General features: G+C 31.1%; 2 protein-coding genes across 2 annotated transcripts; both read left to right on the forward strand.

The window, feature by feature from the left end:
• The first annotated feature begins 1,501 nt into the window (after window positions 1-1,501).
• LOC127899822 (agamous-like MADS-box protein AGL61) lies at window positions 1,502-2,138 on the forward strand. Its single transcript, XM_052433953.1, has 2 exons — window positions 1,502-2,046; window positions 2,105-2,138. The coding sequence occupies exons 1-2, from the start codon at window positions 1,502-1,504 to the stop codon at window positions 2,136-2,138; spliced, it is 579 nt and encodes a 192-aa protein (XP_052289913.1).
• A 9,881-nt stretch (window positions 2,139-12,019) lies between these two features.
• On the forward strand, window positions 12,020-13,457 carry LOC102608401 (exopolygalacturonase-like). Its single transcript, XM_052433954.1, has 3 exons — window positions 12,020-12,478; window positions 12,594-13,109; window positions 13,224-13,457. Exons 1-3 carry the CDS (start codon window positions 12,020-12,022, stop codon window positions 13,455-13,457), a joined length of 1,209 nt encoding a protein of 402 aa, XP_052289914.1.
• The last annotated feature ends 19 nt before the right edge of the window (window positions 13,458-13,476 follow it).

Genomic DNA, 13,476 nt, shown 5'->3' on the forward strand with positions numbered 1-13,476 from the left:
ACCCTCGTCCACTTATTGGGTCTTACCGCCAGCTGAGAAAAATAATCAATCTCGAGAACAAAAGAGGCAACTTCAGGTGGCGTTTTCGGATGAAGAATTCACAAGGGGCCTTAAAAGTTTGCGAGAGAGCTCTTGATTTGGGGTTGTGCATCAAATCTTAAGAAAGGCCTCGAATTATTGACTTGAAACTTGATGTAACATTTGATTTTATGTCGGAAATGAAGAGCTCTCAATCTGATCGAAGAACAAATACGTGAAAATGCATAAATTTGAATGATACATTTATTTTCCATTTCTTAGTATTGATTATAAACGTTACTTTGTTTTTTTTTTCACATATATATAATATATCCTTTAAACCGTTAAATACTTGTTTATTTATTTATTTTTTAGAAGCATCAACTATTAATTTGTCGAGGTTAAATACTTATTTATTTATTTATTGATTTAGCTTTTAAAAAACATCAACTATTAATTAATAAATTTTTTATAGTCCCAATACAAGTAATTTATCAAGGTTTTATTGTACGTAATAATTTTTGCGGTTCTGACTTGGGATAAAGGGCGAAATTTATAATTTTGATAAATTAAGAAGATAATAATTTCTTTTTTGAAAACACTTATACAAACCTAGGTTGTTACCTCCAGAGGCGGATGCAACACATGACTAGTGGGGGCTCAAGCCCCCACTGGTAAAAAAAAAATTTTAAAATAAAAGAAAAAAATATTTTAATTTTCTAATTAGCCCCATTAAATTTATTAAAATAGTTATTATAAAATATAAACCCCATAAAATTTAAACTTTGACTTTTAAGAAATATAAAAATATATATTTTAATTAAAAATAATGATAGCCTACTACTCAAAATATTTTCTATTCTAAGAAATATGATTAATTTTTCCGATTTATATAATAATAGTAGAGCAAACATTTTCAGTAATAAAACTCATAAAAAATTATCTTTAGAATCGGATGGGATAAGTGATAGTTTGGTTGTTTATATAAGAAACAATAAATTTATTAATATTAATAATGAGTCTATTGCATAATATTTTTAAAATATAAAAATACGTAGAGATTAATTATAAATATTTTACATATTCAAAATTTTAATTTTTTATATTTTATTATTATCTAATTTAGCCCCCGATAAATTATTTTTCTAGATCCGCCATTGGTTACCTCATCATATTTTCTTTATAATTAGGGAGGTGAAGGATTTATGTATTTACTCTAAGTTGTTACCATTCCATATTTTTTTTATAAAATTGTTAATGAATTAAATTCTTCAAGAGTTTATGGTAAGTCATTCAGTAGCTTTATACACCTGTATTAAATATGGTAAGACCTAGTTACTTAAAACAAATAAATTCTTTACCTTAAACTAATTAATTTTACGCGTCTTTCCTCTTATAAATTCATCATAAAACGATCATATCAAAGCCCAAAAAAATCATTGTTCATAGAAAAAGAAATAAGCCCATCACATTGATTTTCCAAATGGCAGCCAAGAAAACCAGAGGGAGACAAAAGATTGAAATGAAAAAGATAGAGAATGAGAACGATAGAATGATAGGATTCTCAAAACGTAGATCAGGTATCTACAAGAAGGCCAGTGAGCTTGTCACTCTCACTGGAGCTGAGATTGGAATTGTGGTGTTCTCACCATCTGCGAAGCCTTTCTCATTCGGGCATCCCTCCCTAGAAGCCGTTGCGAACCGCTTCCTGGGGTTGAACCAGGAGCATCCGAATGACAACACTCATTTGCTGGTTGAGGCTCACCGCCGGGTGAGAATTAGTGAGCTGAATCAGCAGCATAATGAGCTGCTGCGCCAGCTGGATGAGGAAAATGCACGGGAGAAGATCTTGAAGCAGAATAGGAAGGGGAAAGAGACTCAACCACATTGGTGGGAAACCCCAGTTAATGAGATCAATCATCAGGAGCTTCTTCAAATGGATGCAGCAGTTGATGATCTGCACAAGACTTTTCTTGCCAAACTAAATGAAAAGACTGCTGCCGCCTCTTCCTCCATGGCACCTCCTATGTATTTTCATCATAAATAATATATCTGACTATCCTTTACATTTGGCATTTGTCTACAGAAAATCCGATGAAGCTACGCCTCCAAATGATTAACTTGAAAATGCTAAAAAGCTACCGACCGTAAATGCCTAGGATACAATTTCAGAATGCAACTTATTTTATTCCCAAAACTTGTAATTTGGTGAGCATCTTTAGCAGCAATACTCAAACTAATCTGTTAATACATTCAAGTAATGAACAGCTTTACTGTTGATGAACCAGATTTAAGTCATATATAAACCCCGCTATGCAATTACATCTTCAAACTTGCTATTGAAACCATGATCATGATAACAAGTGGATAAATATACTCCCGAAAACAAGTGAATCGTTCTAAATATATTTCAAATTCCTCCTTTTGCAATTTGATGGAGAACGAAGGTCAGGGATTTAGTGGGCAATCAAAAAGATACTTACATGTATAAGGTTTGGATGGAAATGAAAATCATTACCCAGAAAATATTAACATCTGCCCCAAAGAATTTTTACTCAAACTCGGGTAATCGGGTATAAAGTGAATTCATGGCCAACTGATACAAAGGAAATAATAAATCTTTTCAGCTTAAAATCTTAACACAAAATTCACAACCATTCATGTAAGTTAGAACTACATATTAATAATTTAATCTAGTAATAGTTAAAATGGAGATTATCTGAAGTAGTTATTCATCTACTGATACACAGAGACAATTGATGTCAAGCATTGAAAATACATAATTTTGGAGTGATGCATTTTTCCGAGTTGTTTAGTCGTTAACAATTGTCGATCTATCATCTGCAGTGGTATTATCAACTAAACAGTCAAGCACAACATGGAAATAATTTTTTTGAAACAAATTTAAGAAGATTGATTGATGACAACAAAAAACCTTGAAGTTAGTGCAGGAGTAGGTGTGAGACTAATTAGGTAACAAATTTAAAAAATTCTAATATTGGTAATATTATAATCCATATATATATATATATATATATAGAAATAATGAAGAAGCAAATCCATTGTTCAAGCATTTTAATGTTTACACTTGTCATTGGGTGTTTAAAATTAAAATCCGAGAATTTTTAGTAGGGTGCTTTTTTTTTGGGGGGGGGGGGGGGGGAAGAACTTGAAATCGATAAAAATATAAAAAATGTGACATTTATGTAATGCCCAAAAAACAATTGAGTTATTATCAGTACTATTTTAATTATATTGCTGCCATTATTGATTTATTCTCTTATTTTATTGTTATTTTTTAATTACATCATTATTATTGTTATTTGTTACTACTATTAATGTTGGTATCAGTATTAATAATGTATTAATGCTTGGACTTTTTGGTTTGGGCCTAGGATTGTGTTGGGCCACATATTATTTGTCTTATATGCAGTTTGCCCAAGCCCGCTAGCAAAATAGCCAATTATATATAGTGAAATAAAATGAAAGCTAGCTCCTCCTCCGCTCATATGGGTCGGCCACTTGAGATTGAAGAGATAAAGATTTTTCTTAGCTTTTATCACTGAAGCGCAAAAATTATTGGGCAATTATGCAGGCGCTTAAGGTGACTTAGGGGTGGGCATAAACCCACAACTCATGGGTTTATCCAAATTCAAACCAAATTAAATGGTTTGGGTTGGATAAATCATGAAAATGGGTTAGATATTATTTTTATATAGAAAACTATTTTATTATGGGTTGGGTATGGTTTACCCATAGGTCATGAACAAAACCCCAACACTCAAATTTTTCAAATGAAAACAAAATAAATGAACACAAATAGGTAAAATATTTTATTATTTATCTTATAATAAATTTTTATTTGTCATTCAAGTTTTCTTATAATAATTTTTTTTATATATTTATTATAAGAAAATTTTCACAAAATAAATAAGTATAAAAAATTTTTATTATTAATTTTTTTGTTCATATCAAAACATATATTTCTTATTTTTAATGCTTTATTTTTTATTTAGTTTCTATTCATATGATTTATTTAATTTATAATAAATATAAATAAAAGAGTAGTTGAAAATAAGGGTAATATTGTAAACTTATACTATTAGGGGAGTTTTTGGCCATTATAAAAACAGAAGGGGGAAAAATGATATATGTTGATTACTGTAGGGAGGAAAGTGACAATCTTCCTAAAATTAAGCATATAAGTAGACAACATAAAACAAAACTACCAAAACGATAAATAAAATCAAATATTGCATAATTAAATAAATAACAAGTGGTTATTTGGGATTTTAAAATTTAACTAGCCAACTCAAGAGGGGGGGTGAATTGGGATTTTAAAATTTAAGCTAAGCAAATCACACAATAATTTAATCTATTGCCTTAATCAAATTGAAAACAATAAATTCAATCATGCACAATATTAAAAGAGTAAGGGAAGAGAAAACGAACACAATGATTTTTACGTGGTTCGGCAATCCCCGCCTACGTCCACGCCTCCAAGCTCACCGGGCTTGAGGATTTCACTAAGCTAGCCTCCCAAGGCTTCAAACGCTTACAATTGACTTCCAATCTCTTAACCCAAGTGTTTATCCCCAATCTCTTAACCCAAGTGTATCCCAACACTTACAATCTTTTAACTTGATTTTATAAAAAAGATTACAAATGAATCTCTCTCACACAATGTATTTGATCACAAGTGAAAGCTCAATGTGTGAATGAATGAGATGAATACAAAGATGTAAAGCTCAATGAAAGTTGTATTCTCAATATTTTGCTCAATGATGATCGTTGGAATTCTTCTTGTTTGAATTGGATTGAACTTATTTATAGTTGGAGCTGAAAAACTAGCCATTATAGACTGACTGCTCGAAAACGGTTCGCCGTTAGCTATTAACGGTTAACCGTTTAGGCCGGTCAAAGTTACCGTTGGGTCAATTTTCAAATAAACGGTTAGCCGTTTAGGCTTACCCTTTCGCCGTTAACTTCCAGAGACCTGCAAAACAAATTTGGTTTAATCGTTCTTACTAAACGGTTCAAGGTTAGCAATCTGAAAATAATCGGTTAACCGTTTTCAGTAAACGGTTCACCGTTAATTTCCAGAATCATCATTTTAGCAATACTTTGCAGAACATGCTTTCTGGAAATTATCGGTTAGCCCTTTTTAAATAAACGGTTAGCTGTTTTTAAATAAACGGTTAGCCGTTTGCTATAGTGATTGCTACAGTGAAAGAATTTTTTGAAATTATAGTTTGACCTTAAAACTTTACAAAATTGTAGTATGACCCAAAACGTTATGAAACATTGCACATAGGTCCAATTTCAGAATTTTTAAGTAATGCTTTGTTAATCCCAAAACTTTCTGAAATTATGGTATAGCCCAAAATGCTATGACACTTTTCAAATAAGTCCTTCTCTAAAATTTCAAGCAATACTTGTTTATTTCAAAGTTTTCAAAATTCTTTCAATTAAACCATAAACTTTGAAAAACAATCAATTTCATAAAATCATTTTTCCATTAAATATGAAACATTTATAATGTGAAAATAATGATTTATTTAAAAAGAATAAAAACAATCAATTTCATAAAATCATTTTTCCATTAAATATAAAACATTTATAATGTGAAAATAATGATTTATTTAAAAAGAATATTAAATAATTTGAGCTTAAAAGATTAATCATTCTTAAACTTGTTTGTTATCATCAAAATCAATATTATGGAAACATATATGTTAACAATCTCCCCCTTTTTGATGATGACAAACATTTCATGTATTTAAAGAATGATTCCACAAAAATAATTTGAGCTTAAAAGATTTATGATTCTTAATCTTGTTATTTATCATCAAAATCAACATTATGAAAACATATATGTTAACAATCTCCCCCTTTTTGATGATGACAAACATTTCATGTATTTAAAGAATGATTTCACAAATTGCTCCCCTAAATATAATCTTCTTTTACAATTTGCCAATTAGCTAAATTAATGATTGAAATACATGGATTTTTCTCCCCCTCATCATCAAAAAGAAAAACTTAATTGGCAAAGAAAAAGTAGCAAATTTTTATAAATTTGAAAACATGTATTCTTCTCCCCCTTCATCATAAAAAAGAAAACGTAAAGGAAAAGAATAAGAGTAGGAAATTTGTTACTCATGTTATCTGAATAGAAATTTCGACAAAATCTCCCCCTAACAACAAGCATCACCTCAAATACAAATTTAGTAATATTACTCATAAATTATCATCATATCTCAAAATCATCAAGTACTCACAATAATCACATATCATCAAAATCATCAAAAGAATATTCAAAGTGCATATTATTCTCCTTCTTTTAACAACATTGAAATGATATATTACTTTGTCTCCCCTTTTAGACAATAAAAAAGTTCAAAATGCATATTATCCAAAATCATATTACATGCTCTCCCTAAATATATGGCCAATTTAAAATTTTAACAAAAATGATTTTATCCAAAAACATATCAAATTTATCTCCCCTTAAAGATGAGCAAATTCTCAAATACACAACGTGATTAAAAACACTTCCATATAAGCTTAAACAATAATAATCAACCAACAACTCCTTCAATTCATCAAGCAACGCACATATAATCATCAATTACCAAAATCATCAAGAAATCAAATCATTGCAAGTTTATGCCGAATTTTTGAAAATTCTTTTTCGCAAAGAGGTTTTGATTTCTTTACCAAATTGGCATGCATATTATCAAATATTCAAGCTCCATAATTATCAATCACATTTTATAAATAAAGACAACTAAACTCATCAAATATCTAATGTGACATTTCAATATAACAAAAAAAAATCTCATATGCTTAAAATTCTCGAAGTATATGTATTTCTCCCTTTTTCGATATCATTTAAAACAAGTAAGACATATTCAACAATACATCGATAAAGTACAAAAAATGCATTCATTTACTAATCATAGATTGCATAAGATCAAAGATTCATCAAATACAATGTAATCATCAATGCACATTCTTTATCATCAAAACTTAAGTAAAAACATAAGTACATAATGGCAATATATAAATCATCAAAATCAACATATGCCAATATATAGCTCATCAAAATCAACATAACTATTAAGAAAAGCCATAATTATGAGTTAAAGAACAAGTGATCAAATCCGTTATTATAAATGCTCACATATATTTTTAAGTGATGATATAGTAGTTACACCTTGTGATGGATCTTTCAAAATTAAGTTCTTAGGGTGAGAAGAAACATACCTCCACTCCTTGGGGAGTATTTGAGAAGTACCTTCATTTTACTACGCATTTGTTTCTTCATGTTGCTCCTCTTGATTTTCAAGTGGTGCATTCTTTTGGCTATCATTTGATAATCTTCTTGTAGCTCTTCATCTACATTATCATCAAAAACAACTTTCTCCATAGAGGAAGAATTAGACTCATCAAATATAACAAGTATAAATTTTTTTACAATCAAAATTCTTTTGTTATACACTCAATAAGTTTTGCTTGTGTTTGAATAGCCAAGAAAAATACCAACATCAAATTTTGGATCAAATTTGCCAAGATTATCTTTTGTGTTCAAAATATAACATTTGCATCCAAAAACTTTGCAATAATTAATGTTGGGTTTTCTATATTTCCAAAGCTCATAGAGAGTATTATTGAGATGATGTCTAATCAATGTGGTCTTAACCATTTTTTTTAATAGACCTATCATTTCTCTCTACAACTTCATTTTGTTGTGGAGTTCTAGGTGATGAAAATTTATATTTAACGGCAAAACCATTACAAAAAAAATCTCAAATGCATGATTTTCGAATTATCCACCATGATCACTTCTAATGCAAGAAATAACATATAACTCATCTATCATGCATATACATCACACAATCATGAAATATGTAAATATTCAAAGATTTAGAATTAAAGCATATCACTTATTTATCATGCTTAGGCATTACATAATCGTTAAAAATCAAACAAATCTATCATGATAAGTTGACAAGCTATCATCATAAATATATAACCAGCATCATGATAAAGCACTAAATGTTAAACACAATGATAATTCCATCATGTAAACATACAAGCATACTTTCGTAAATTTATTTGTCATGATTCACTCAATATAGTAAATAGGCAAGATAAACTTATCCACTTCATGTTAATGCACTCGATGTTATGATACCAAATGAAATGTTAAATATTTACTAAGATTAAAAGACCATAACTTATAATCAATAAGGCAATAATAGTTACCAAAACAATTAAATCATTTTGCCTCATTATTTTTGCTTAGACCATGATCAAGTGATTATCCTCATAAGCTTCATCAAGTAACTCTCCACCATTCCTTGATTGTGGTACCTACAAAGAAAACATTCACATTGTGCCCTTTGGTACCCAAATACTCTTGGGTCCTTGAGTGTTAGATTTAGTTCCTTTCGGAACCCAAATACATTTGACTCCATAATACACATTTCTTTTAATTGGACATCTATTCTTCATATGACCATTTTGATTGCAATAATGACATACAATTTGATCATTTGTGGAGGTAGGCTTAACAAAATAATTCTTATAATATTTTTGTTTCAAGTAAGGCTTATACCCAAGTCCTCCTTTATCAAACACACATTTTTGTGAATTAAGGATTGAAAATGAGGTAACAAGAGGATTACATTCCCTAAACGTAGATCCAGGATCTGCAAGGAGGCTAGTGAGCTTGGTAATTCACTAGCCCTGCCACCAAGCCTTTCTCAATTGGTCACCTATCAATTGAAGATATTGCAAATCATTTCAGGGTTCAAGCAGCCTTCAATGACAGCACTCATCCAGTTGTTGAGGCTCACTGCCAGGTGAGAAATAACTCAGTTAAGAAGCTTGCATATAATGAAAGTAGTAAATTTACATGCTGATGTACATCAAGAAAAATAATCAAGCTCAGGAATGAAAGATATAACTTCTGGTGGCGTTTTTGGATAAAGAATTCACACGACAACCTTAAAAGTTTGGTAGACAGATCTTTGATTTAGGGTAATGCATCAAATTTGAAGAAAGGCTTCAAATTCTTAATATCAAATTTGATTTAACATTTGCTTTTCTGTCTAAACTATGAATAGGTTTGAATTTAGCTGAAGTTTAAGCATTTCCGAATACATAAATTTGAGTGATATATTTATTTCTCTTTTCTTAGTGTTTAATTACAAATGTTACTTTATTTGTTTTCATAAAACAAAAACACCTGAAAATAAGTATTTTGACATATATGTAAAATGTCCATTAAACTATTAAACACTTATTTATTTATTTTTAAGAAACATCGCTGATATAAGACAAAAATTAAAAATAGAAAAATGACACCGGCCAAAAGGATGTATTTAGCTTTACCCATCAAATGATGCATAGTGATAGAACAAAAAAGAGGAAAAGCCGTACAAGAAAATTTGAAAATTATTAAAATGCACGAAATAATCCAAATATAAAAACGAAAGCAATCAATGAAACATATAACGGGAGAATCCATTAGCATCTTCTATATAGAGTCCGACTAATGAACTGAAGTCACGGCAGCGAATGACAAGATTAGCCAGAAGGTAAAGATAGACTGCATGGCCATGCTGTATAGGGGTGTGCATAAACTGGCTCGATTTGATTTTGCCCAAAAACTGAACCGAACTAAACCCGATCCGTTTAAAAAGTTGAACCGAACTTAGGAACCAAACTGAACAGAGTCGAATTATTTCGTATACGGTGGAGTTGAGGATAAATGTCCTTGCACCAATTCTTACTGGGAAACTGATTCCAGCCACTTGCGCTCCAAACTCTTCATTATCTATCTATGTTGTATTTTCATTATTTATATCCCAGACATTCAAGGATATTTGATGACTTGTAATTGGTATATTTTCAAAAGATTAGTTTTTGCCCCAGTCGTTCTTTTTTTATTCTTCATTAAACTACTAACAATGGCATGAGAATTCATGTTAATTAAAGAGAACTCTATGTTGGAAAAGAAATTCTTAATCCCAATGTTTGAATAATGCAAATACAAACACCGATTATAATCTTGTTTCTAAATAAAAGAGGAAGGGGCCGGGGCAAAAATTTATCTTTTAGCACCTATCTGACAATTCAAAGACGGATGATCAGCCTTTATGCACTTTATTTACACATTGTTATAAAAGTTTACAATAAGAAGTCTACTAAAACTTATCTACATCAATTCTATTATGCTATAACCAAAATTTCTTTTTCAAAAAACAACAAAAACAAAAATGAAGGATTAACCGCGTGGTTTTCAAAGAGTTTTATTTGGGTGACTACCCGAATTTTCAAAGAGTTTTATTTAGGTGACTCCCCAAGTTCAAATCTTAGGTAAGATAGACGGTTAAAATTTGGATTCGGATTTAGCTCACTTTTTGTTTTTGAAAAAAATATAATTAATGGCATACAACTATTCTAAAGGAAAGTGAAAGGGATGATGAAGTAGCTATGCTTTAATATAGTTGTAAATATATATATAATTAATGGCATACAACTATTACGGAGGAAATTGATAGGGATGTTGTATTACAGTTCAGACTTAAGAGCTATGCATTTGCCTGAGTTGCGTTGCCACGTCAAGCATTGTTGGTCTACCATCAGCAGCAAATGGTATTGCCATATTAAAAATCTAGCACAGCATGGAAGTAATACTCTAGAAACAAAATTAAGAAAAAATTTCTGATGGCAACAAAAGGTCTATGAAGATTTCATAATTACTAGGCTGAAACTAATTAGGTAATAAATTTGTAAACCTTCAAATATTGGCAAATTAATAATCCACATAGCAAAATCCATCATTCACGAATAGAAATGTTTGCACATGCTCATTAAATACGTGTTTAAAATCAGGTTAATTTTCAGTCGGGTCGTTGTTGTTTGTAGAAAGAACCTAAAAACTATGGTTTTTTTAAAACTTATCGTTTGTATTCTTCTTAGTTTAAACTTATTTTTCAATCAAGAAAAAGTTCACATAATCATCAAAGACAGTTATACCCCTATATTTTAAATTATAGTTTAAAGTATTTTCTACAAGAAAAAAGGTCATTTCCGAAGGCAGATATCCTTTGAAAAACTCATTTTAAGCAATTCATGCTGTCTACCATCGTTGTATTAAATCTTATCAGAAAATCAGAATTTTCAATGAGTCGTAAGAGGAAAAAAAAAAAAAAAACTTTCGACAGCGTTTCTGTTTGTTGTACATAACGAGACAACTCAATTGAATGGCACACAAATTTGAGCTTTGTGTATGTCATAATTGTTTGTTGCTGACTTGAGCTCTTTAGCACGGTAACAACGAATTGGGGATTACGTGTGTTTTTAACGAGTAGGTGATTTATTATTAATTCCAAATTATAATAGAAGGCTATTGTAGAAACGTTCGCGATTGTGTTGTGTTTCTATTTAATTTCAAAAGTACATACAAGTATTTAGTAAACCCATTTTTAATTTACGACTTACTCCTTTTTAATTAAAATATTGATTAAATTAATCACGTTTGATTCATGAAGTTTAAATAGGTTAATTAAAATAGGCTATGAATGAGTTGAACTTTTTACTTATCACGTTTGATTCATGAAGTTTAAATATGTTAATTAAAATAGGCTATGAATGTGTTGAACTTTTTACTTTCCTAACCACAAACAGCACATAAGAGTTTGTTTCTTAATAATTGGTAGCCGTTACCAGAATTTGTTGGAAATTGTACAGCGGAAGTAACCAGAAAGCAAAAATTAATGGACAAGAGAAAACAACTTACAGCCACCCTTGAGTAAGAAAGTAACTCCCAAGATCATGCTAAAATATAATTAGTGGACGAACTGCTGTCACACAACTTTATAAAATGCCTCCACATGAGTGATCAATCCATACCATCAACAACATCTAATTAAATTATATAGATCGTCAAGAAAACATCATCACTTAATACATCATCGAACACAAGATGGATTATAGCTCTTGCTCTCAGCTGCTAGTACTTGCAATCCTAGTTTTGTTTACTTTGGCCCAAAATATAATCAATGCAGCTCCCAACGGAGTTTTCAATGTAATTGACTTTGGTGCTGTGGCCGATGGCATTAGAGATAACAGTAAGGCTTTTGAAAATGCTTGGAGAGAAGCTTGCAATTGGAATACCTACAGCACAGTATTGGTTCCACCAGGAAAATACTTGGTGACTTCTGTTGTATTTAAAGGTCCATGCAAAGCTCCAATTTCATTTCAACTTCAAGGCCTTATCCTGGCTCCCCCCGGTCTGTCAAAGCTAGCCGATAAGGAAAGCTGGATCACCTTTGAATCCCTCAGAAGCTTCACTCTCACCGGTGGTGGAACTTTCCATGGCCAGGGCCGAACTGCATGGCCCGAAAATCAATGCCACAAAAATTCAAATTGCCAGCTTCCCATTGTAATTCTTGCAACACTTTCTTATTTGTTTATTTATTACATTTATGTATGTATTTGTTTTTTAATCTTTATAATGAAAAAAAGTTTGACAACTGCTTTGATTTTCTATTGTGCAGTCGATACGATTTAATAAACTGAATGACTCGACAATCACTGGGGTGCAATCTGTTGATAGCAAGTTCTTCCACATTAACATCTTGGGTTGCTACAATTTGAAGCTGAATAAAATTAACATCTCTGCACCTGATGATAGTCCGAATACTGATGGAATTCATATTGGAAGATCAAATGGCATTGAGATATCGAATTCAATAATAGCCACTGGAGATGACTGTGTCTCTCTTGGTGATGGCAGTCAAAATGTCTTGGTGTCTGATGTTTCTTGCGGACCAGGACATGGGATCAGTGTTGGCAGCCTTGGAAAATATAAAAAGGAAGAAGATGTAGTTGGATTGACAGTCATCAATTGCACTTTCACAGGCACAAGTAATGGTGTGAGAATTAAGACATGGCCTGATTCTGAGGATGGAAAGGCTTCCAATTTCACATTTGAAGACCTTTTCATGAATAATGTGGAAAATCCCATTGTCATTGATCAGGAGTATTGCCCACATAACCAATGTAACATAAAGGTACAGAAAGATTAATTCATTACTCATTATTTGCTTATATCTCTAGGTTTATGCACAAATCTCGTCTTGACATCCTAACGTTAGCTAATATTTACTAATTACCCATTTTAATAGGTTCCTTCACGGGTGAAAATTAGCAATGTGAGATTTAGGAACATCCGAGGAACTTCATTAACAAAAGAGGCTGTTAGAATTGTTTGCAGCAAAGAGATTCCATGCCAAAATGTTGAGATTGGAGACATAAATTTGGTGTATAATGGTATTGATGATAAGGGCCCGGCAATATCTTCTTGTTCAAATGTTAAACCAACTCTTGTCGGAAAACAGATTCCAGCAACTTGCGTCTAACTAGGTTTCGCAGGCTCTT

This window comes from Citrus sinensis, chromosome 9 (genome assembly GCF_022201045.2).
Source record: "Citrus sinensis cultivar Valencia sweet orange chromosome 9, DVS_A1.0, whole genome shotgun sequence".
Taxonomy (NCBI): domain Eukaryota; kingdom Viridiplantae; phylum Streptophyta; class Magnoliopsida; order Sapindales; family Rutaceae; genus Citrus; species Citrus sinensis.

What these genes read in the sequence shown, in the direction of transcription:
- LOC127899822 (XM_052433953.1), top strand. Translation starts at nt 1,502, where the DNA reads ATGGCAGCCAAGAAAACCAGAGGGAGACAAAAGATTGAAATGAAAAAG. An exon ending in TCCTCCATGGCACCTCCTAT is followed by an intron (nt 2,047 to 2,104) that starts GTATTTTCATCA and finishes ATTTGTCTACAG; the next exon opens with AAAATCCGATGAAGCTACGC.
- LOC102608401 (XM_052433954.1), top strand. Translation starts at nt 12,020, where the DNA reads ATGGATTATAGCTCTTGCTCTCAGCTGCTAGTACTTGCAATCCTAGTT. An exon ending in CAAATTGCCAGCTTCCCATT is followed by an intron (nt 12,479 to 12,593) that starts GTAATTCTTGCA and finishes TCTATTGTGCAG; the next exon opens with TCGATACGATTTAATAAACT. An exon ending in ATAACCAATGTAACATAAAG is followed by an intron (nt 13,110 to 13,223) that starts GTACAGAAAGAT and finishes CCATTTTAATAG; the next exon opens with GTTCCTTCACGGGTGAAAAT.